The sequence below is a fragment of the Rhynchophorus ferrugineus genome, unplaced genomic scaffold (genome assembly GCF_030347505.1).
Source record: "Rhynchophorus ferrugineus isolate W39M unplaced genomic scaffold, kcgeb_rfMv2 rfM8, whole genome shotgun sequence".
NCBI lineage: Eukaryota > Metazoa > Arthropoda > Insecta > Coleoptera > Curculionidae > Rhynchophorus > Rhynchophorus ferrugineus.
Window position 1 is genome coordinate 13,211,231 of NW_027472587.1, and position 26,888 is coordinate 13,238,118.

General features: G+C 32.0%; 1 protein-coding gene across 10 annotated transcripts in view; it reads right to left on the reverse strand.

Annotated features, from left to right (window-relative positions):
- Positions 1 to 26,888, reverse strand: part of LOC143200833 (uncharacterized) — a 623,832-nt gene that overhangs the window by 37,377 nt on the left and 559,567 nt on the right. For all 10 annotated transcript variants that reach the window (XM_076411562.1, XM_076411560.1, XM_076411561.1 and 7 more), the window contains 4 exons: positions 15,771 to 15,886; positions 15,163 to 15,281; positions 11,407 to 11,719; positions 2,203 to 2,409 (listed from right to left, as the gene is read on the reverse strand). In XM_076411562.1, the coding sequence (XP_076267677.1) occupies positions 2,203 to 2,409; positions 11,407 to 11,719; positions 15,163 to 15,281; positions 15,771 to 15,886 (755 nt within the window). The remainder of the gene's footprint in view (positions 1 to 2,202; positions 2,410 to 11,406; positions 11,720 to 15,162; positions 15,282 to 15,770; positions 15,887 to 26,888) is intronic.

The window sequence follows — 26,888 nt, forward strand, 5'->3', positions numbered from 1 at the left end:
TCACCATTAAGGTAGTTTTGAGACAAATAACCAGATAGTCAGGGTCGTATTACATAACACCTGCCTCGTAAAGGAACGGCCGCAGGGATATACGCGGTCCTTATTCAGTTTGGACAGTTTATGGTTGTTATAAAAATTGTTTTTATACATTCATTGTGCCTTCGACTGCCAGTTTGTCTTTGAAGATCTTCGAAATGGCACTGTTTCTACCCAAACATCCATGGTGTCCCTCTATGGAAAAGTTTTCCAAATTTTGGTGACTTAGGTGGCCGTTCACCTTGAACTGCAAACTTCTGTCTAAATTCCAGTAGACTGTGTTAATTCACAGCAACAGCACAAGAAGTTTGAATGTGTCTAACTTGGAACAGTTTATGGCTAGGGGTCGTTGAGCATCGTCGTACAGCTTTGGTTGCGATACTTTTGTTCCACTTAACTACCCTTAGAAATAGTTTGTGTAACTAAGGAACGACTGCCAATCCAACGTCACCCTGTCTTCACCTTCACCTTTTCTTGATAATTAATTTGATTCCGATGGATTGAATCATTTCAAAAAGGAATAACCTTGTGATGTTTTTAATCACAAAAACTATTAGTTTTCTTGAAAAAACTATTTATTTTACCGAAACAAGAAGCGACTGGTTGAACGGCGCTACAAATCGATACCGAGGGTTATTTTCTATTAGAAAACAGACCAAGTCAAGTTTCAAGTAGATGACCGAACAGTCAGGGCAGTATTATTAGTATTACCATTAAAATGAATTGATTCAAGAAAACATAGGCATAATCAAGTAATATTTCTTGTCGATATCTTGGCTAATTAGGTTTTACTAATTTTTATCACATTACTGTAAATTATAACTTCTTCATATATAATACTAGAACATTTTTAGAACTTATTTTTATCACTTAAAGCATAAAATTTAAGGGCAGTGCGTCCTAAGTCAAGCAACATAAGAATTTTATAAGTTAAAAAGATATCGGAATCGCTTTTAACAACCTGAGGCCCCTTCGAAGTTCGGGCGATGTCGGTGTGAGAAACGGAGGACCCTTGACCCTTATCCCAGGTCTCGCTGCGTTAAGATACCTCCCTTAAAATGGTTAAAAAATCTATCAGGGGAGGTATTTCGAACCCTCCCTTATTTGCATAGATATTTCATGTTTTAAGATGCAAATGTAGTCCCGTGATAACATTAATCATGTTAGTTGATCTACGTTTAAAGCGATCGGAGCTATTTGGTTGATAGATTGAATTACTTTATATATATATATATATATATATATATATATATATATATATTTTAAAGTCTTTTTTTACCAACTAGGGGTTTGTCTGGACTGGACCTAGAGTTGAATGTGGGCTCCGAACCACGATCCTCGGCATTAAGCCTACCGATTGGCGATTAACCAACTTATAAATCATCCCAGAGGACATCCGGTCTTACCCAGCCTGGTTACTGGCGTGACTGGGATCATTTTCCTTGTCGGATTTTACACTCTTGCCTAGGACTATCACAAATATTAAACAATCACAAAGATAAATTTACAACCACGCCCCAGCAGGAGTCGAACCCGCGACTATCGCAAAAGCAGGTGGACCGTCCTGTCGCCTTTACTACTGCGCCACCAAGCCGGCTTGAATTACTTTTGATATTCAAGGAGCTAGGCGAGCATTGAAGTATATTTGTTTATTAATGTATTTATTTATTTTACTAAGAATTGTTGACTTTGTAAACAAACGCATTCTTTATATATAGTATACAATAAGAATTAAAAAATATATACATTATTATGAGATTTTACAGTTAACTTTATAGATAAAATTAGTATTTATATAGATAAAACTATAAATTAATCAACTTTTTAAATATTTTAGAGTCTCGTTTTTACCAACTGGGATTTATCTGGACTGGACCTACTGTTTAACATGCGCCTGAACTACTGGCGAATGATTAACTAGGAGATCATGCTAGAAGACATTCGGTCTTGCTCAGCTTGGTTACTGGCGTAACTGGGATCATTTTATCACTGGGATCACACATACCTAAGTATATTTACAACATTTAAACAATGATACATTTATGATCATGCCCCAGGAGCATTCGAACCCGCGACAATCAGTGGAAGAGTACATAGAAAGTAGACAACAAGTTGTTACAAGACAATTAAAGAGGATAGGGGAAGAGGAAGCCAATTAGTACTTACCGAGTTTGGTGACCACGAAGTGGAGGATGCTGCAGCCACTGTCTTGTCCTTCGTTTTGCCATTGTTCGATTTAGATTTTTTCGGCGACGTTTTTGATGATGATGGTGAAGTGGCGATGACGTGATTCTGTCTTTGGGTCTGTTCCATGATTTGGTGAATGAGGTCCAGTTGTTGTTTCGTGAGACCGTCATTACTACCAGTCGAATTCTATAAAAATAATTTTAGCTCATAAAAAATATATAGATAAAGATATAGAAATATATACTAACTCTAAATAACAGAACGTATTAAATATTTTGGTAAATGTACTGCAGTATAATTTCAATGTAGTTGAATAAATTCTTCAATTAATTTTGACGTAGGGCATTAATGTACTATAACCCTGTCTTATAACGGAGATGTACTAATTGCGATAATAAATGATTCGCTCGTAAATGGGCTCCTGTCGTAACTCTTGCTTCAGTGGGCTCACTCCGTATGATAAAAACGTGAATTTTATCACGGTTATGGCAATAAAATCATGAACCGTTGAAATTCAACAGATAACAGAACCATTTCCAATAATTAACTTCTCCTACATCCGACGGAATAATCTATGTATATTAATACGTGAAGCAAACACTCGGTGTAGCTAAATTTTATGCGGAGAATGGCAGAAAGCTATTATATATATATATATATATATATATATACACCGAGTGTTTGCTTCACGTATTGATATACATAGATTATTCCGTCGGATGTAGGAGAAGTTAATTATTGGAAATATATATATGTATATGTATATGCGAAATTTTATTTAGCGTGATGCATTTGTCATCTTCATAAAATAGTTATTTTAATAATGTCTGGACAGTAATAATATTTGTTTCGCTCTGGGCGATCACTAAGTTATACGAAACTATTCAATATCTTCAGATATGGTCGCTTCACTATTTTGGGCATGCTTATAGAGCAATATCTTGAAATTATATAGTATTAAATATGTAATATATTAAAAATACTATCATATTGGTTTTATTTATAAAGTTTCTTTTGTCTTTGGGCTTTCTGGGCTATTACTACTACTAAAGCTATTAATGTTGTTCATTCTATGCAGGATTTGCCTCTGCGTTTCTCAATTTTCCCACTGGAAAGTTCATAAAGAGACTAAAAATATAATTCTCATTGACAAGACCTATTTTTATATAGAAATTGTCTGTTGATTCATCAACTGCTCATCAGATAAGGCTTTTTAATTCATTGTTTTCCAACTTTATTGTTTGTTCAAGTCATTTTTTGTGATTGACATCAAAATAACCTTCTAAATGGCGCTTTTAAGTCATTGAAATCAATATCGGCAATTAGGATAAGTCGGAGCAGAGTAACCATGAGCCTCTAAAAGTGTTGGATTGGCCTAGACAGTCGATCACATCAAAAAATTAAAGTCGAAATAAATAATGTCGAAAATTTGCTTTGGAATACTCCATGATTAACTAACTGTTGTTTTATTTATTGAAAACTTAATAATTAAATTATTTAAATTAATATTTTGCATTTTCACCAATATTATAGATATTGCTGATCAAAATATGTGCAAGCATCAAATATAACTGTTTAGTGTTTGGAGACTACCTAAATTTATTAGTATTTTTATGTATAAATACTATTTTACTTTAATTTTGTTTAATTTCTTATTTGTATCACTTTGATAGTGGAACTTTCTCACTCAACACACTGTATAAAACCGCGCTTTAATAATTAATCTAAAGTAGAAACCAAATATTTGTAGAAGGAAAATATTCATCCAGCATTTTTTGTGTATGATTATATAAAATCGCAGGTGGCGAACATTTTCATTATCGTTTATTTCGTGGAGGTTTTTAAATTAAAATTACAACAAATTGGTAAAAAATAAATATTTGAAATCGTGTAACACGTGCTGAAATATTCGATTTAATTAATATATAACGTAATATTAAAGTAAATGTATTAGTAAAAACATTGTATAATTAAAATAAAAGGCAATACAAATAATACTCTCCATATTTTTTCATCATTTCATAATATATCAAATAGTAAAAATAATAAAACTTATATTCTAGAAACTATGTATCATTGTTTTCTATGTAGCATATTATAAAATATTATACAGCTGAAGCCAAAACTAAAGTACACTTACATAAAATGAAAAATATTTTTTATTGTTTATATGGTCGTATTATTTATAGAAGTATATTTAGCTAAAGATTTTGTTTCTCTTTGGAAAATAATTTTTCACTATTATATATATATATATATATATATATATATATATATATATATATATATATATAAATAGTTTAATAAATAAAATAAAATGACATATAATAGTATTAATATAAACTTTAAACTTAATAATCACTTTGAACAATGGAATTGGCATTGATTTGTTTTAGAATCAGACAATAATTTCCTTCGCATTTTATTCTAGTTAAAAAGAGACAGCATGCTGTTTGATTAGTTCAAATGCGTAAACGAATAAGCCTGTCAAACTCGCCCGGTTGTCAGACGTATGCAAAATTGTTGAAAACAATAGTAATAAGAGGTTATAACTCTAACCTATAAACTAATGTGGCTGTATAATTAACAGTAGTTTTTAGAGGTACTATAATGTTAAAATAATTTAAATTTGATGACCTTTTTATTCAATTATTTTATTTAGATTAGAATTTTGTTATATGTCAAAGCCAAAATGAACTAAAACTCAGAGTTGATGCGGCAACATTACGAAATTTTGACGTTTTTAGATGACGTATGATGCCTGATAACTATATATAGTTAGAGTTTACATTACTTAGCAATATTCAAGTTTTTCAAATTACCCCATCCTATAATAATATAGATTGATAAATATACATATAATTGTTGTTCATATTTAAATTTTAGCTAGACTTTTGCAATGAATTCTGTACTAGTAATATATAGGAAGTAAATTCTAATGATTCACTGCTGTTCAAAACTCTTATTTTACCTTGGCCAAGTTATGTAAATCAGATAAATATCTGAGCATATTCATTTTAAACCACATTCAATTGTTCATTTAGTAATTTGCGTGGTGTTATCACTCGGTGAATAAAGATAGGACGAAAATAAAACTGTAATGGTTCAGACAATACAAATTGTTTAAAAGGGAACGACGCAATGTTACCTGATGAGAACGCTTGGCCAATCGATGGCGGTACGTCTGAATTGAACGATGGTCAGTGGTTGAATGAATTAAAATACCTTTAAAAGATATCCTAGATCAACGTCTCGGGATTGCCGGATCATTGTTATCGTTCACAGAATGTCGCTGATGGCACACCGCACGCGTTCAACATCTAGGATAATATTTTCTGGATATTTTGTAGGACGCTATTCTCAGATATAAAATTTGACATTCCTACGCTACAGTAAATCAAAAAAATACAAACATTCAACTATTTTCAGAAATTCTAAACTATCTTGTACAATGGTAATTAAATAATTTATTACCCAAAGATTATGCTGGCGGAACACATTTTCATATCGACGCGACGTGGAGAAACCCACGCCACACTTAAATCATTCAAGTTGTCTTTTCCGCCTCGAAAATCGAAAAAGGCGAAAAAATGCAAATTCCCGCCACCTTAAAAATAACCCCAAATTTGTCTGGTCCTCAAGAGTTAACATTTTCGTCAAGGGAAATATATCTGCCCGTAAATCTTTCAGAGGAAGCTCGCAATTTGTTTGGCTTAGGAGAGGAGAAGCGAACGAGGACGAAGCCAGTTTTTTTTCTTAATCTCGATAAGAATACTTGAGGCCGTCGGAATCTGGAGATTAAAGATATTTTTAATTTTTAATTATTTAAGGATGTCCTGATAAATTGATTGCCTCACTCTACCGACTCTTTCGAACATTTTTGTAATTTTTAAGGATTACTTAAATAATAAACTCAACAGATTTAAGACAGAACTCAACATAACTAACGACTGAAAATGATTATCGACTTTTTAGTAATAGACTACTTGTTACTATCTACACTTCTATTCTAATTCCAGTTGAATATATTTGGCTGACTGGTTTCATTGTGGCTAGTTCACTCGACTGAAACAATCGTTACTATAGTCTCTTCAAAGTAGCAGTGAACTTACGTCATCAAGATGTATATTATATTGTCTAATGTAATTTGTAAATTCCTTTTAATACCAGACAATATTTTCCTTCTCATTTTATTCCAGTTAAAAGGAGATATGTAACCGAATTAAACATTTGTGATAAAGTTAACCGACAAACGATGTTTTGGCGCTTTGCTTGTTTTAATAAATTTCCAATGGCTGCTTAATATTTTTGATTACTCTGGTTGAAAATCCAAAGACCAATAACTTTGAATGGAAAGGAGGTAATGAGGACCGTTCTTACCAGTAAAATGCGTTAGAAAGGTAAGTATTGATACTATTAAATATTAAGCTGCTGAGGGTTTCTTGGAAATATTTTTATTTTGTTGCAGCTGCAGTTATTGTTAGTATGGTCACCGTAACTAAAATCCCCTAAATTAAAGAGAAACAATATAATTTTGGAGTCACCGAAAAGATAGTATCTACATGCATTGATGTTAGTTTTATTCAAGATTAATTTTGTGAGATGTATATAAACGTGTATGAGTGTTATGAAATGTTTGAAAACCTAGAGATATGCAGCTCTCTGAGGGATATAAATCATCACTTGCGTAAAAACATAATTATTTCAAAATGAAACATTAGGCTGCCCTAGGCAAGACGTTAATAAAAAGAGTACAAAGAAAACACAAAAGTTGACTGAAAAAGGTAAAAGTTAGAAAATATTTGATTAGGTTTTCTAAATCATAATATATTTTAGTAATCGTTTGTACATATATTGTTCTTTATGCTAGGAACAAAAGGATCCCAACAAGTGGTCGGCAAATGCTGTAATTAAGGCATGCTGGCAAAACATAAATTAAGTATTGAAAATACCATGTTAAAGAGAGAAGTATTCCAAAATGTTACTTGGTAAATATAAATGAAATGTTTGATTGTGTTTTATGTAAGTTACTTTTTTAGAGAATAGGTATGGAAAAAGATACACAGTATATCAGATGGCTGAATAATATGGCCACGAAGTATAACGGCCTCCTCCCTATCAATGGTTATTCAATCAAATCGAATTGTTATGGGATGTGGAAAAGAATTACTACGGTAGATAGCAGACCTAGAAAGATATATCAAGAATTGTTTGGTTATACGGATAGCAATACACACTCTACAATAACACCTTTGATTTCGATGAACTACATCAGACAAAGAAAAAGATAGATGGTGAAATTGAGAACTAGTGTTATATTGGAAATTAACAGCTTAATTATTGACTTGAATAATGGCTCAGAATGTGACAGAGAGTGAATGAAGCTTTCTGGATGTGGGATTATGGTTCAGTGCTAACAAGACAATAGCCAGACAGGCTGATGAGAGTGGAAACATCTAAGGGTGAGTATATAATTAATATAGGATAACTGAAGAATAGCTTGATTGATAATTAGTACATTTATATGAGCATTTAGTTAAAATAAAATACATTACTTGGATATACAAGTGTTTTACAATTAGGTGGGTTATGCCTCCGAGGGATATAGGCGGTTTGGAAAGAATAGAGAAAGTTAATGTAAATATAATAAAATAAATCTAAATTACAAAATATTGTGGCTGTATAATTAATTGTAATTTAAATCCTTCCTTACTATAATGCTAAAATAAATTATATTTTATAAACATTTTGTTTCTTTACTTTAATTGTATTAGAATGCTTTTATATATTAATGCCATTTAACTGAAAATCAAAGATAAAGCGGCAACATTGCGACATTTTAACGTCATAAATTTAGATGACGTGAGTTCACTGTAATTTTGGATATACTGTATAATATCAGGAACATATAGTACATTTTTAACTATAAATGTTAATGCATCAAAGCTCGTTCATAAATATTTTCCTTTATTATTCGTTAACCTGATTATGTACGAAAACGAACAATGCCATTAATAAACTATCGACATTCGATATATTATAAAATGAACGGCGTTTCGCTACAAATTGTTATTTCGAACGATAAAAAAACTCGTGTAAATGAAAACTGGAAACGGAATATTTCATTTTAATTGCAAATGGAATTATTTCCAAATGGACTTTTCAGCGAAAATAATTCACAATTATGACATTCTGTTTACGTTGTTTTAATTTTATTAATAACTAATTCCGTTATAATATATATCGCGTATAAAAAGTAAACTTTAATATATGCATTTGCATTTTCAATTAGTAATTTAATTGGTGATTGAACGTGCTCAGTGTTCCTTCATTTAATATCATATATAGAGTTTTTTGTCATTGATGGTAACAGTGCGTCGAACATATTTAATTGAAGAAAAACTATAATGAAAAAAACATTTCGTTTTCGATGTTGTGAATATATTGAATTAATATAGAGGGTTAGGAAATCCGTAATTTAACAGGTCAGTTGAAAATTCCCCGGCCTCTAATTAGATGGCGCTACTAGAATTAAATCCATATCTTTTTAGTTAGCCGTAACTAATCATCAAAAGATGTGTATATAAACAGCTGTCGCATCATTGGTTTGTGAATTATAAGATTTTGAGTGAAACAACTTTTGTTATTGTGAAAAAAATGGTTAAAAAGGAATTAAAAAGGAAAAATACAGTTGGATCAAAAACTTGGCTTGATGCCGAGTTTCCGGACATTGCTCCAGGAAAATCAAGCATCAAGGATTGGTATGCTAAGTTTCGACATGGTGAAATGAGCACAGAAGACACTCTAAAGATATCAACTGAACGCGTACATCATATCATTCACGAATATTTGTGTATGAGAAAGCTCTGTGCAAAGTAGGTGCCGCGCGAGCTCACTTTTAACCAAAAACGACGACGAGTTGATGATTCGGAGCAGTATTTCAAGATCATCAAGCGTAATAAACCCAATAAACCAGAGTTTTTGCGTCGATATGTGACAATGGAAGAAACATGGCTCCATCATTTCACTCCGAAGTCCAATTGACAGTCATCCGAGTGGACTGCACACGATGAACCCGCTCCAAAGCATGGGAAAACGCAACAGTCGGCTGGCAAGGTTATGGCGTCTGTATTTTGGGATGCGCATGGAATAATTTTCATTAACTACCTTAGAAAAGGAAGGACCATCAACAGCGACTATTACATAGCGTTATTGGACCGTTTGAAGGACGAAATCACCGGAAAACGGCCGTATTTGAAGAAAAAGAAAGTGCTGCTTCAACAAGAGAAACGTTGTTGTCACGAGTCAGTGAAAACGATGGCAAAAATCCATGAATTGGGCTCCGAATTGCTTCACCATCCACCATATTCTTCAGATATGGCCCCCAGCCACTATTTCCTGTTCTCAGATCTCAGATTTTGCTAAAAAATGTGTTTTACTATGGTAGGGCGAGGACTTTTCAATTGAACTGTTGCTTTCAAATTGAGATGATTGATTTAAAGTTCAAATCATAATTATCGATCTCCGTTTCGTTTTGATTCATGACTTTTTGTCACTTTAATAGTAAAATCAGGATTTCGTTACAGTATGACTTGAATAGAGAGTGGAAATATTGGTTTGGTTAAGTTGAAGCAAGTTCTTCTTAAAAGCCACTTCGAATCGAGGTTTTGTTGCTTGCCAGATCAAAAAAAAAGAAGAGTTTTCTGTGACGTTTCTATGAAAATACGAGTTAGTTCAGAAGAGCCATCTGCTTCGACACCGAAGCGGAATAATCATGGCTGTAACGTAATGCTGTGCGTATATAGGTCTTGCTGTGTTGGTGTGGTGGATTTGTCTTGGCCTTGCTCGCCTTGCTGTGGGACCAGCAAGGTGTAGTGTATTAGGAGTTGCATAAACCTAAAGAAACTGTCACTGCAGATGTCTATCGATGTCAAATGAGCAAATTGAACGAGGTATTGTTGCAAAAAAGACCAGCAATAGTCATTGATATACGCAATACGATATAGCAAGGCACTTGGTCACATGTTGTAATAGTTATGAAGAATAAACCGTCGCAGCTTGAATGAGATGTTCTGTCGCACTAAGCATGCTTACCATAACGCCTTCTGATTACCATTTCTTCACCATTTCACTTGCTGGACAGTTAAAGTGAAAAAATGATCATAATGTATGCAGGAACTTGCTATAATAGTAACGAAATTGCTGTAGATATAAAATTAAGTATATTTTTAATACACACCTGGAGATTTACTATATATTATTAATTTGTCAATGCATATTAGTTAACATAAATAATGAATAATTCAAGTGATTGGAAAACAGTAAGAATGTCAAATAAAATGTCAATAATTGTTTGAATTTTCCAAATTCACTCCCTTCAAAATACTTCTGCTTGTACAGAATGCATCGGTGTCAATCTTATTTGCCTTAACTTATATTTATTTTTGTCGCAAAGAAGCCTGTGAGGAGTAATATTGTGATTATGAGAAAAAAACAAAACCAAGCACTGACTTATTTTAGCGTGGTTGGTTCTAGTCATCTCTGACACAACGATATACGCTTAATTGTTTGGTTGTTTCTAGATAATATACTTTTTTTGTTAACGTTTTAACGGTTAGAAATCATAATTTGTAAGAGGTACGCTATGAGAGGTATTTTTTGTCATTAGTGTCAATGATTTTTGTTTCAATAACTTAAATCAACAAAGAAACACATGATCTGGATAGAACATCACCTTTAAATGGCTTTTTATCATCAAGGTTACTTGGGAACGTTAAATTGCCTTTATAAAGAAAGTTTTATGCATTATTTGTTAATGATTTGAATAATTCGTGCTATATTTATTAACTACCGATACTATGATCTTAAAATTTGCGACAGATGGCAGCCAAAGCTCTAACATTCTAACAAAATAACTCAGCTAGGAAAATCGATGGCAATTTTAATTCAAGAGTATTACTTTCTTTGATGACAGCAGCATTGTTTAATAAAATAAAGGAAGAATAACGTTAAAGAATTTGCGTTCAAAGAAGTATACGTAACATATATTTCAATCAAATAAATCGATATATCAAATATAATTTTTTGTATATTATTGATCTATAAATAATACGGATAATATAAACAATCAAAAATTAGTTATTATTTTATTTTATTTTAAAAGAAAAATGTTTTTGTACTTACTTTCGCGGGTTCCGTTGACAACAGTTGCTGCAGTTGGCTTTTCCCATCTTTCCCAGTTATTTCCTTGAAAGTGGGCGAACCACTTGGTGGCGGTGCGTATTGTATACAGCTGGAACCGTGCGGAGAGGCCGCGTCTCCCGCTGCCGCACCTTGAGCCGGTGACATGGTCGTGGAGCTATTAGACGTCGAAGCTGACACGTGATGGTTCTCCGTATGGCGCCGCAAGGAACGCGCGTCACAATAACTCTTTCCACAGCCATCTGCTTTACATTCGTATGGCTTCTTGTTACGGTGGGTCAACATATGACCGTTTCTGGACCAACAGAAAGGTTTTAAGATATAAAGTTTAACAAATCACGAGTAATATAACTTATTAATTTTAATTTTTTTGTTTTCAATTATTTTTGGTAGTTTTTTTAATAGCTATTTAAAAAGCAATGAATGTACTGGTTTATGAAATACTTAAAGCCTGAATATTTCTTTCGAAACTCTCTTGTGGAAGTAGTGGAATTTTAAGTGACGCATAGTCAGATCTCGGTTTATTTTGGAAGATTTTTCGTCATTAGTACTAATATATTAATTTTAATGTCGTTAGTATGTATTTTCCAACTTTCTAACTTTCTATATGTAATATGAAACTGGTTATATTGTTATCTCTTCGGCCAATTATCTATAACTATTATACTGCACTAGCTAGGGACTGTACTGTAATTTAAAGGGTTTCTATCTGTTTTGAATGGTGTTACGAGTAAGATATCTAAAAATCGAGATTATTTCTACCTGTTTTTATCCTCAGTGTCTCTTTGTATCGCCGTTCAACCGGTCGTTTTTATTTTCCGATAAATGAAATATAGTTTTAGAGTAAATTAATATATTTTTTTGAAACGGTTAACACCTAAACCTTTTTATGACTTTTATAACAGAATTACGAACACAAATTTGATCACAATCAGTTAAATCAGATCACACATTACTTGGTAAATATAAATGAAATGTTTGATTGTGTTTTATGTAAGTTACTTTTTTAGAGAATAGGTATGGAAAAAGATACACAGTATATCAGATGGCTGAATAATATGGCCACGAAGTATAACGGCCTCCTCCCTATCAATGGTTATTCAATCAAATCGAATTGTTATGGGATGTGGAAAAGAATTACTACAGTAGATAGCAGGCCTAGAAAGAAATATCAAGAATTGTTTGGTTATACGGATAGCAATACACACTCTACAATAACACCTTTGATTTCGATGAACTACATCAGACAAAGAAGAAGACAGATGGTGAAATTGAGAACTAGTGTTAGATTGGAAATTAACAGCTTAATTATTGACTTGAATAATGGCTCAGAATGTGACAGAGAGTGAATGAAGCTTTCTGGATGTGGGATTATGGTTCAGTGCTAACAAGAAAATAGCCAGACAGGCTGATGAGAGCGGAAACATCTAAGGGTGAGAATATAATTAATATAGGATAACAGAAGAATAGCTTGATTGATAATTAGTACATATATATGAGCTATTAGTTAAAATAAAATACATTACTTGGATATACAAATCTTTTATAACTAGGTGCGTTATGCCTCCGAGGGATATAAGCGGTTTGGAAAGAATAGAGAAAGTTAATGTAAATATAATAAAATAAATCGAAATTACAAAATATTGTGGCTGTACAATTAATTGTAATTTAAATCCTTCCTTGCTATAATGCTAAAATAAATTATATATGAAACTGGTTATATTGTTATCTCTTCGGCCAATTTTCTACAACTATTATACTGCACTAGCTAGGGACTGTACTGTGATTTAAAGGGTTTCTATCAGTTTTGAATGGTGTTACGAGTAAGATATCTAAAAATAGAGATCGAGATTATTTCTACCTGTTTTTATCCTCAGTGTCTCTTTGTATCGCCGTTCAACCGGTCGTCTTTACTTTCCGATAAATGAAATAAAGTTTTAGAGTAAATTAATATATTTTTTTAAACGGTTAATACCTAAACCCTTTTATGACTTTCATAACAGAATTACGAACACAAATTTGATCACAATCAGTTAAATCAGATCACACAGGGTCACATCAGAGATCACAGATCAGTTAAAGATCGAATAAATAACACTATACTTGTTTAATAAGTCAGAATTGTAAAAAAACAAATGACAATTCACAGACAAACTAGTAATTAGAAAGGATCTGTTCATTTTGATATCTTGATTATATGAAAACATCAGAGAGAATATTAATCCTAGTCTAACATGAAAAAAACTATTATGTAACAACATCGAAAATAATTTTTTCAACTTTCCATATGTAATATGAAACTGGTTATCTTGTTATCTCTTCGGAAAATTATTTACATAACGAGAAAATCAAAGCTGTTGCTTTGGTGCTTGTATCACGTCGCCCAACTGGAAAGATTTATAGTTGTTTGCACAGACGCAAGCATGTGTCCCCGGAATTTTATATTATGTTTGTTTTCTCTGAATAACTGGAAACATATCCTTCGTATACGGAATCGACTGGCATACCCTTGCTCTAAGATGGCTTATTTTCGCATACATAAATCAATTTCGAACATGTAAGGTATCAACGTGGAGGTCGAAGATTATTCGTTACTTTTTGTATCATTGTTTATAATTTGTTTTAGTTATTTTCGATGAAATGCTAGGATGTTAAATAGGCAAAAAGTATGTCATATTCAGTATGTTAAACATATTTCGTCTGGAGTTCCGAAGGGTAGTGTTTAAGGACATGCCCTACAAAAAACACTTCTTGAAACATTTGTTGAAGACACAGTCATTATGACAAAATACATAACCTTGTCTAGAGTTACAGAAAAAATACAAACGACAGTCAACAAGTTCTACAAATAGAGTGGATACTGAAAAATACAGCTTAATAATTTCGGGTTAATAAACTTGTGGCAAAAATACAAAAACTTAATTATATCACTTGAGGGATACCTCAAGCAGAGTCAGGAGAGTACCTTGGCATCCATATTGATTAGTTTTTAAGATTCTAGATCAAAAATTGGGCAGATCACACTCAATTAGAGAAATATACTGATTTTGTAGGAGCTTTATTTCTTTAAGTTGATATGCAAAAACGAACTGTTGTGATAATCGTTCTCTAGCTGAGCTAATGTGTTGAAAGTTTGATCAAATAATTCAAGAATTATCTGAATCATTCGAAGTTGATTCCTTACGAATCGAAAGCCAGGAATATTGAGATGGTTGTTTTTTTGTGACCAGTTTGATAACATGGAAGAATTTTTGGCATTGGATTTATAATTAAAGCAATATATTACAATAATTCGAAGGGTAGGAATTATCGAGTTATTTTCAGCAAAATATCAATTAAAACAATATGTTTTTAGCGAACAACGTGTCTAACAACAAATCCTTTTAATTTTTTTGAAGTACTTTGTGTATTTTTATAAAAAAAACCTCTAGTACATGCGACTTGGATCATTTCCTTTGTCGGATTTTACACTCTTGTCTGGGACAGTCACAAATATTAAATAATCACAAACATAAATTTACGACCATGCGCTAGCAGGATTCGAACCCGCGGCTATCGCAACAAAAGTAGGACCGTCCTGCCGCCTTTACCACTGCGTCACCAAGCTGCCTCTAGTGCCTTCTAATTTTAAGTTTAGATTGCTTGCTGTGCAATAACAGAAATGTAAATGTGCGGTTGTATAAATATTTCTTTAACTATATTGTTTTGTTATTGTTACAGATGCCGTAGAATACTTACAAATGATCCTGTCTCTTGAAAGCTTTGTTACATACGTTGCAAACGTATTTTCGTTCGTCACTATGCGTTAACTTGTGTTTAGCTAAAGCAGAGGCGTTGCCAAATACTTTTGAACACACCTGAAAAAGAAAAGAAGAAAAAATTGTAAGATAATATCGTCTTGTAGAACTATTATTCAAAATCTTAAAAACTATTATAAACAAAAATTATTTTTTTATTTTTTATCTCAAATATTAGCTTGTATAAAACTCTGATACAGTTTTAATTGTACATAATTATTTAGAAATGAATTGGTGCCATTTAGTTAAGTAACTAGTAACTAAAACTCTGTTTCATTGCTTGCTTATATTGTATTGATCACTTGTCAAGATACTCATATTTAATAAGAATGTATTCTAGTCTAGAAATTAAAAATGTTTTTTCTTATCTTTTCAAAGGTTAACTCTTTAATGTTACTTTAAGATTGTGACTTTGGTGTAAGCCTTCCGTCATTTAAATGTTCTTAAAATTAATTTTATAGACCAAAAATCGCCCTTAATATGAATGAAATGATGTCGATTTGTATTTATGTGTGTACCTTCTGTACTTAATTATTTCATATTTCTTACTTGACATTGTTGAGGTCCCTGTCTGTTGGGGGAAGTTGGTTTTGTTTTTGGTCTTTTACCCTTAAGATCTGGTGAGGTACTACCAGGTTTACCATCATCTTTGGTTGTTGTGGAAACTGTAAATAAAATTACATTTTAAAAAGTAATATAATAATAACGTAGTTTACGTAAAATATAAAGAATAGATGAGGTATCACTATTTAGAATTATTATTACTAGGTGGTTGCATATATTCCGATCACTTTTTCCCGTTTAAAATGCATTTATTGAGAAAAATGGAAAAACTGTTTCACATCTTTTCAGCGGTATAGACATATTGTAAGCATACTGTAAGAATAATGTTGGTATTTTGGTAATTTGCAAAATGCTGAGTAACTCTAGGACTATGAATATTTACATTTATATATGCATTTATATTTATATTTATTATTATATTTATATATAATAAATATAACACTTATTACATCCCACCGCTAGATTTCAATGACTGTCTTTTCAAACAACGAGGGCCGCATTAGTAGTCTTATATAACAACACCCAGCTCCTGAGGAAAGGATAGAAGGTGTTTATGTAGTTCTTGTTCAGCTTGGGCAGCTTACAATTCAATTAAAATGATTCATGAGTATCGATTGTACTCGTGTTTGATTGATTGAATGTTTATCTTTGATTTCGTGATGTGCATTCTTTTTCATTTACCGAATGTTCCATGAAATAATTTCTTAAAATATTGGGGTTATCAAATGTGTGTCAGAAAGTGATTGTTGATTTGCTATACAGTTGATTGTTTACTTAGTGTTCCATAAATCATGGAGGTAAGTTGATTTCGGTTTATTCAATGAATTCAGAAGAGATCACACCTTGCGTGAGGCAACACCGATATTATTTGCTTATTAATTAATAGCTTGGACAGATTACAGTTCAAGTAAAATTATTCATGAGTATAGACTATATTTTCGTAAGACAGTTTGCGTCTGATGATCTCGAGATGTACACTATTTTTTATTTAACTAATGTTCCATGGAATGACTTCTTGAAGTTTTGGTGTTCCTAAATTTCTATAGTATATAAGTTTAGAGGCCTTATACTCTAATCCTCAAGGGTTGTACTAGAAATTTGCAGAATAGGGATTTTTTTTAAACATGGAAGTGTGTTTATTTCGCTTAGTTTAATGGATTCAGCACAGACTATCCCTCGAACGAAGCGCCATCTATATTATTAAATTGTTTTTAATTAATAATTTGGACAACTTACGCTTCAAGTAAAATTATTTGTAAGTATTGAGTGTGTATTATTTTTTGTTTACCTAATGGTCCATAAAATCATGGAGGTAGGTTGATTTCGGTTTATTCAATGAATTCAGAAGAGATCACACCTCGCGTGAGGCAACACCGATATTATTTGCTTATTAATTAATAGCTTGGACAGATTACAGTTCAAGTAAAATTATTCATGAGTATAGACTACTTTGTGTCTGATGATCTCCAGATGTACACTATTTTTTATTTACCCAATGTTCCGTGGAATGATTTCTTGACGTTCTGGAGTTCCTAAATTTCAGTAGTGTATAGCTTTGGTGGCGTTATACTCTGAACCGCGAGAGTTATGCCAGAAATTGACAGTATAGACATGTTTATCAAAGAATGGAAGTAAGTTGATCGATTTTATGTGGCCCGAGATACTCGAGTCGGCATCTTTTTACACATAAAGATGGCGATAACTCCCTAAATAGTCTCCTTCGGGAAAGTGCCGATGACGTACTTTTTTTCACTAACTCCCAAGACCGCCCCGACAAAACTGTTCTTTTATACCCCGAAACAGTATCGAAAATTGGCAAACTTTATTTCCTATCGCAATATTTCCAATTTAACTTCTTAAAAACTGGAGCAGGACTGGAGGTTTTTTTATCTTTGGCAAAGGACGCCCGCGGCTGTCGGCTATTAAATTGAAAATGCAAATTGTATACAAAACTTTCTACTCCATAAAAACAACAAGACCGCAAACGGGAACCGGCAGCTCGGGACTGTTAAAAATGTAAAAATATTCATTCGACAGAAGCCGATGAAATTTTATTTTTCCTTTTGCCGTTCCTATGCTGACAATTTCAATTAATCTACAACTGAAAAAGTATCACAAATAGTATGAGTAATTTTTTCGGTTACGTGAAACTATTCAGAATTATTTCAGATGCCTTATCTGCATTATCTTGAAATAATATAATAAAATGGTGAAAGCGTTAGGTTATTCCCCCTAGTGGTCTTATTATATTATATAATCTATCCAAAGTAACAGTGAACTTCACGTCACCAAGATGTATAATTTATTGTCTGTTGCAGTTTGCAAGTTCGTTTTAATACCAGAAAATATTTTCCTTTTCATTTTATTCCAGTTAAAAATATCATCACCAAAGACACCTTATCAGACACCAAAGTTCGAATATGTAACCGAGTGGGCTTGTAAAAGCCGTTCGGTTGTCAAATGCCAGCAAAATTCTTCAAAATATTGGTGATAAAAGGTTATAAATCGGCGAATGTTGTTTTTGCACTTTGCTTTTCTTGATAAATTTCAAATTTCTGCTTAATATTTTTGATTACGGTAGTTGAAAATACTGAGGCCAAATAAGTAGTCACTCAGAAATAGATTAGATTCGTTCTTACCAATGAAATGAGTTAGAGAGTCAAGTATTGTTATAGAATATAAATATTTAGATTACAGTAGATCAGATGGCTGAAAAATGTGGCAACAGAATGTAACATCTTTCTGCCTATCACTGTATCTTAAATCAAATCGAATTGTTATGAGATGTGGCAAAGAATTACTACAGTAGATATGCAGGCCGAGAAAGATATACAGACAGAAGCTATTAGGATATGTGGAAAACAATTCACTCTCTACAATAGCACCTTTTGATTTGGTAGAACTTCATCAGACATACAGGAGATGTTGATGATGGAATTGTGAGCTAGTATTAGATTGGAAATTAACATATTTGTTATCGAAAAGTGGCTGAGATAGTGACAATGATTTGAATTGAATTTGAGTTTGTATCAATTAATCTTTCTGGATGTAGTATTATCATTTAATACAGACAATACAAAGATAGGCCAATGAGAGAAGAAACTACTAACGATGAGTACAGGGTAACTGTAGAAAATTGTATTGCAGAGTGTGAAAGATTTATCTGCATAGATATATGTGTGCATATGTTTTCTAATGAGAATAAAATGCTGATGAACAATTATTTATTATGTGGATTGGGCCTCTAGTTAAATTGGAAATTGGAAATATTGCGATAGGAAATAAAGTTTGCCAATTTTCGATACTGTTTCGGGGTATAAAAGAACAGTTTTGTCGGGGCGGTCTGGGGAGTTAGTGAAAAAAAAGTACGTCTTCAGCACTTTCCCGAAGGAGACTATAGGTGGGTTATAAAAGAGTCCAATGTAAATAGACTAATATAACTCTAACACGATATGTCTGTTTTATTAATTCTAGTTTAGGTCCTTCGATAATATATGCATTAGATGTATTATAATGTTAAAATAAATCAAATTTTATAACATACTCTTTTCACTATTTTATTTATATTAGAATGTTGTTAGATATGGAAGCTAAAATAAACTAAAAGGGTAAAATGTCAACAATAAATGCGGCAACATTGCACCGTTTTGACGTCACCAATTGAAAAGATGTGAGTTCACTGCATCTTTGGATATACTATATATGTAGTGAAAAAATATTTAGCTGTTTTGTCCTTAAATTTACTACGTAAGCCATTGACTTCAGTAAATGATTTATCCCAGAATACAAAGGACGGGGGAAAAAACGGAACTAAAAATACCCGGTATAATCAAAACTGTTCAGCACACAATCCCACTTCTTCTGTTCATGTGGAAATTGAGTTTCGTGTTCGTTTGCAGACTGAAAATAGCTCACGATACTATTGTTTGTGTTCGAACAATGCCACCGCGCAAAAGAAAACTTTCATAGTAAAAAAGATTATAAAGTTTCCAGAAACCTGTCGAACGTAACGGGTCGCCTTTCATGCGACGTCGGTTAGTTTTCTTTCTTCTTTCTCTCTCCCACTCGTTTCTCCTTTTTGCTTGTTTTGTTTCGTAAAAGTTATTAAATTTTTTCCGTCCCACTCCCTTTGGTCAACAGAGATTCTTTTATTTCCTTTCTAGATACGAAACAATTGATTGTTTTCGGCGCTGCAAAGAGTAGCCTGTCTGAAGGATGCCGTAAGATGTTATTTACTTGGTAGTCTTCTTTTGATTGAACCACTTCTTCAGATATGATATTGAAAAATAAGAATTCTATGTATGGCTGTTTGTAAAAACGTATATTTTGATTTATACTCAGAGCGAATTTGTTCTCCCCACCTTACTAATTAGAATTGCTCTATTTTATAAAATGAGGAAATAATTCAAAACTACCTAATATTCCTGCAATATACATTCATTAATATTCAAATATCCGATAACTGCTTTTATTCATACAAATGAAACGTTGGTAATCACCATCCTCGTTCTTTATTAATATTTCAAAACATTAAACATTTACAGTTATGAGGTTTTACCTAACGCTATATAACATTCCGTTCTTCAATTATTCAAAATGGCGAGAGATGCATCCGCAGTAATTACATTTTTTTATAGATGGTGTCGGTTTTATATTTCATCATTATATGAACCGTGAAAACGATAAAAAAAGTTACAAAACCCACAGAATATTTCGCCAGTTCGGTTCGATTTGATTTGTTTCAACTCTTTCGGACAGAAATTAAAGAGTATCCTGTTACGGCTGGTTAATTTTATTGATTGCTGTTGTTGCATTTTTGTGATTAACTGGCCTTTTATAATTATTGTACATAATAAAGTTCTATATTAGAACTACATTTGGACCAGATTATAAAATCCTATGCAATTATTTTTGGTACTTAATAATAATAGATAAGTTGGGGTAAGTTTATTCATTTTAATTAGCATTGGGAACTATCGACTGAAAATAGTCGAAATAGTTGAAACAGTCGATAGTCAAAAAACTAGCGACTGAAAACACTAATTACTATTTTCAGTCAAATGCACGGTTCGACTGTTTTCGAGAAAAGGACAGAGATAATTGCTTGGAGCAGTTAATTTTGTATGTCCTTATATTTTCCAATGAGCGAGACAGAGATGTATATATTCCTTCACCTACTAACTTTAAAAAGGGAAAAGGAAACAATAATTACTGAATATTATTAAAATGCAATTTATAGTTTCATTTTTAACGAAATAGATTTATTTTTATATTTGAATGTTCTGTGTGTCTGTAAAAAGGAATGGCATTTTTTTATAGAGTGGAATGATTCCCCACAAATGTTTTATCGTATTTTAATATGTTAATTGCTACATTTAAATAATATACTGTAATAAATGAAGGCAATACAACAGATCTAAAACAAAACCTAAAAGCTAAAGATGTACAATAACCATAAATACTAAATAAAAATTAAACATATTCCTAATCATAGAAAAAAATAACTAATGCATGACATAATTGAAAATGATCGCACAATAACTACTAGAGCTTTTTTAAATAAATATATGCTTTGTTTATTATTGAATTCCGTTCAAAATGGCGGTTTTTCACAAAAATCGACAGAATTATAGAAATTGCTATTATTGCCTTATAAACAGTCAATAATATTTTACTATTTATCATTCACAATTTTAATTTCTTTACCCTATTACATTAAGAATCTTGAAGAATTATTATTCCAAAATGCTGCTATATTAATATACAATATATTGTTATTTACAAGCAAACTACCAAAAAAATCATAAAACTATATATATTACATATAAATCTATGTAAGCATAAACTGGGTACATTTCCATTAAGGTCACGGCGAGGATGACAGAGCCAGAACGTTAAGAATCAGTAGAATGAAACTAGTAGAACCAAAAATAGTAACTAAAAATGCACGACTGAAACAGTCGATAGTAAATAGTAACAAAATCGGTCGGACCGAAAATAGCGACTGAAAACAGTCGACTGAAACACTCACTTGTAAAAAGTAGCAAAATTAGTCGAACAAAAAATAGTTACTGAAATAGTCGATAGTAAAAAGTAGTCAAAAGTCAGTCGATAGTCGATTTCAGCAGATAGTTCCTAACACTAATTTTAATAATCATTCAAGTATTTTTTGTAATTTTAGAAAGAAATCCCCCACCGAAAGAGTGTATGCACACGGCAATAAACCTTTTTTCTTGGATGAATTAGTTGATAGTTGCAACTTCACTAAAATATTACCTCCTCAATGCAAACCTTTTAAAACGGATTAATCGAAGTTCAATACATAATCAACATTCACAGCAAAATATATTTCTTACGGGTGCCTATAATGGAGATTTAAATTGACTAATCAAATTACTTGGATGGCTGATTATAACCCCATCTGGCTATTGGATGTAGCCAAATTTTTCTTCAGAGACTCCTACTGAGTTTCCTATTTGTTACTCATATTTAGCAACAGTGCTATGCGTCAAAATAGAATCCTGCAGCCGATATAATGTGATTCTTGTAGACATTAAGTCGTTGAAGTTAAAATTTGGCGTAATAACCTTTGTTAATCTGAATGTATTCTAAAGCTGCAGCGATTGGTTGCAACAGCTGTATTGGTTGCGAGGTTATGCTTATAATTATATTATAGTTTGCTAGTAATTTCATTTTGATTTACTACTAATTAGCCACCCTATAGAACCGTAAAGAGAATTTCATCTCGTCTTTTGTGACTTATGCCGATTTTGTATGAATGATAAATATATTTTGAAACCATAAGTATTTGAAATAGTAACTACCAAATACCTAACCTCAGCTTCAGGCATTTGAAGTACCAGCTAGAAATTACATTTTTAAGAAGTAACTACACCAAATACCAAATACGTATATGTTTAAATACCAAATATGTATTTGTATCTTAATTAAGTATTTCAATTACAAATAATTACAGACAATATACTATAAATATATTTAAGGTTTATTGAGTTAATCAAATATGAGAAGATATAAGGCGCTTTTTACGTTTAGAATCATACATAACTTTCTAAATCGGTTGTAAAATTATTTTAGTTTTATTTTCCGCTATATGGGATTTTACTACCAGAAAAATATTAGTGAAGTCGTAGAAACCGTGCTCTATATCACCATAACTTTATGCTGTTTATGAAGTTTTAAGTACTGCTTAATGCACTAAAATAAGTTAAACTGCCTAATAAAATGATGGATATATTACTGAACAATAGATAATATCTGAAAGAGATTCACATTAAGCGAATAATAACAGATCGTTAAAAGGGATAACGTTATATTGGTTTTATATACAAAGACAGTTAAGATGTATGGATTATTTTCTATTTATATCTGTATTTACACGAATACTGAATGTGCCAATTATAACATTTTTTAACGAAAATTATAACAGAAAATATCTGTAAGCATACATCTTGCAACATACTGTTTATTATTAGACTTACTTTTTCAAAAATTGCAATTGTAATTGTATTATATATTTAAACTTTGATTACAAGAACATGAAAGTGTTTTTTCATACAACTGAGCAATTGCAGGTATTTAATAGTCATCATATTGATGTCAATGTGCAAATTGGGATTTCAGTAAGACATCAAATCAACTAGTAATCCGACGTATCCAAAACAAAGTTCTACGGTTAATTATCAATGCCTATCGCTACGTAACCAACGAGAGCTGCAGGATGACCTCGAAATCAAATACATACACGAAATGATCCAAGATTTCGTTCTAGAACATGAAATAAGATTGATAAGTCATAGCAACGTTGAGGTAACACAGCTACTGGACAATACGCTTAGTATTGTACGTTTAAATACGTTTAGTGTAGAAGTAATCTTAACTTTACCTTAAGTAGTTTAGTATTATTTTAATTTGGGAAATACATACTGATGTATTAATCTCGTACGCGCCTTGGATGTATGTTAATCGTCGTTCAACAGAACAGTAGTAATAAATTAATTTGTAAATTAAGATTGTACTAAGCATATCTAATGAAAGATGCAATTAATTAAAAAATATTGATGTCAATGACAAAGAAATATTTGGAGGACCATAAAATAACTGTGACAATGAAGAAATTGGACGGAAATCTAGCTCAAATTATCAAAGAACTTTCAGACAGATTAGAATGAGTATGAGAATAGAGCTAGAATTAACTATTTTCGGATATATACAAGCAACAGAAACCATTCAAAAGGAGGGAAGATAGTCTGAAAATGTTGTTTCGAACTGTTTCAACGTCGGGATTTTATTGGTTGTCGGGCAATAAAAGAAGATTTTTGGTGGCGTGTTGTGACTAGTGATGAAGAATGGACATACTGCAACAATCCTAATCGTTGAGACCATAGGATAGTCCAAGAGTGCTGCTGTGCATATAGTGGACTAGGCAAGGTGGAGTGTATTATGAGCTGCTAAAACTGAATGAAATTGTTTTTTCAGATGTTTACATGCACCAAGTAAACAAACTATAGTCTATTCAATGTCTTTTTGTATATAATATATTTAATGTATTACCTGCCGCAATATGTAAATTCGTTTCAGAATCAGACAATATTTTCCTTCTCATTTTATTGTAGTTCGAACGTGAAAGCGAACTAGCCTGTTATAGTCGTCCGGCTGTCAAACGTACGCAAACTTATTCGAAATATTATAATTACGGGTTAAAAACCGACAAACGTTGTTTTAAGGATTTGTTTTAATAAATTTCAAACTGGCGCGGTTTTTATTGAAAATATTTTTTAGCGTGTTACAACTGCGCTGAAATTAGTACCGGCACGGTGTCTAAAATATCTAAAAAAAAATATAACCTTAATTCACCAAAAAGAAATAGTCTTTATGCGAAACAGGTGATGAATCGAGATCAGATTGATGTTAGCTGTATCAGAGTTCAAATATATGAAATTTATAAAAACAACAAGTAGGTATTTCAAGAGAAACGTAATTTAGTACAATTATTTCAGAAAAATTTGTTAGTCTTGAAAGTATCAATAAAAAGCTGAATGATGTGCAGCTATTTGAGTGATGTTGAACATCTCTTCATCCCCTGTTGGGTAATATAGGGTTTAAGTGGTATAAAGATAACCTACGAATGGGTTTATTTTAGAGCTTGCAGTCGTTGCTTTTAAAAGAATACAATTTAAAAAACCAACAAAGTCAAGGAACAATTATTATATTAATTTGTATATTTAGATGAGAAAGGCAACAAAATTTGATGGAAAAAGGTAAACGTGCGAATAACTATCGATTAGGTTAGTCATGACATTTATTAAATTCATTGCAAACATAACTATAAGACTAAGTCATGAGGAACTACTTCATGGTGGAAACAGGAATATAAATGAAATATTTTTATTGCTGGGACAGAATTTTGTGTTTTCTTCTAAGTCCAAGGGTGACTGCCATGGAGAAATGAACAATAACTTGTTTTTGCAGTTGTTTGAAAAACCGCTTTTAAGGAACTTGGACGAATCATCAGTTATTGTTATGGACAATTCACCATGCAGTGCACTGGTGGAAAAGATCATAACAAGTGTATCAACAGAGGCTGCAATTAAGTATTAGATTAAAGCACATATAATAAGTTTTGAAGAAACCACGTTAAAGAATGAAGTATTTCAAATTGTTGCTAGGTAAATATAAATGAAATGTTTCATTGAATTTTTTGCAATTTACTTTTTTTAGAAATAATCCCGAAAAAACATGGCTGAACAACATATTATTATTACATAGTATTACGTCTTCCTCCATTACTATACATTCAATGCAATCGAGTTGATATGCGGGGTAGCAAAGGCTTATTATAATAGATATGCTGGTCGAGAAAGATATTCCATCAAGAACTATTTGGATATATGGAAGGAAGCATTGTTAATCATAACATTTTCGGTTTGGATGATCTCGATAAGATATACAGAGCAAGTAATTAATAAATGGTGGAATCGTGAACATGTTTTAGACAATGGGAAATTAATAGTTTAGTGATTGACTTGGACAGTGATTCGGAAAGTGAATGTAACTAAAGGAAACTTTCAGGATATGCGATAATACTGTGAAATTCCTGAAATAATTTATGTGATAATAGAACATAAAGTGATGAGAGTGGAAACAACTAAAAGTATGCATATAATTAAGAGAATATAACTATAGAAAATGGTATTGTATGGCGTGAAAGATTTGTGTGTACAGATATGATTGTAATTGTTCAGAATTAAGCATGAGCATTAGGTTAGAATGTATGAGGAGATAATGAATACTAACTCTTTTGTAGATATGGTAAATGCGCTAGTCAGAATTCAGAGATTAATATTATCAAGAATGGTGTACACAGGTAGTAGCAAAAGAAACCAAAAATACAGTGATATCAAGATGACTTGACAAGTAAACATATCATCGAAGGAAACAAGAATTAAACGTAAAAAAACGTAGGTAAATATGCTCTCGAATGAATGTAAAATACATTACTTTGATATATTGTTAATTAGGTAGATTGGGCCTCCAGGGGGATACCACTTAATAAAAAACGCCTAGAATTCTTCCTCATGGGTGGCGTGGAAAAGAGTTCAATGAAAATATAATAAAACAACTCTAACTTACAAACTATTGTACCAGTGTTCTTAATTGTAGTTTTAAGTCCTTCCATAATATATGTATTAGATGTACTATCATGTTAAAAGAAACTAAATATGTTTGATAGCATTTTTGTGCAATTATTTTATTTAGATTAGCATTTTGTTGTATGTCAAAGTCAGAGTTGATGCGGCAACATTACGACGTTTTAACGTCACAATTTAGTTGACATATATACAAAATAACTTTGTATAGACTATAGACAACGTATTGTTGCATGTTGCATACGTTCGGCTTCACGCTTTAAGATTTGCGAAAGATATACTGATGTAGCTCGAATGGGCAGTTCAACCCATTGCATTGTTGACAAATCAACATCATTGTTTTGACACGGTATCGTCATGTAGTCGGAGTGATAGGAAAAAGCTGACGAATGTTGGAGAATGTTTTATTTGATTTATATTATACTGTTTTCATGCA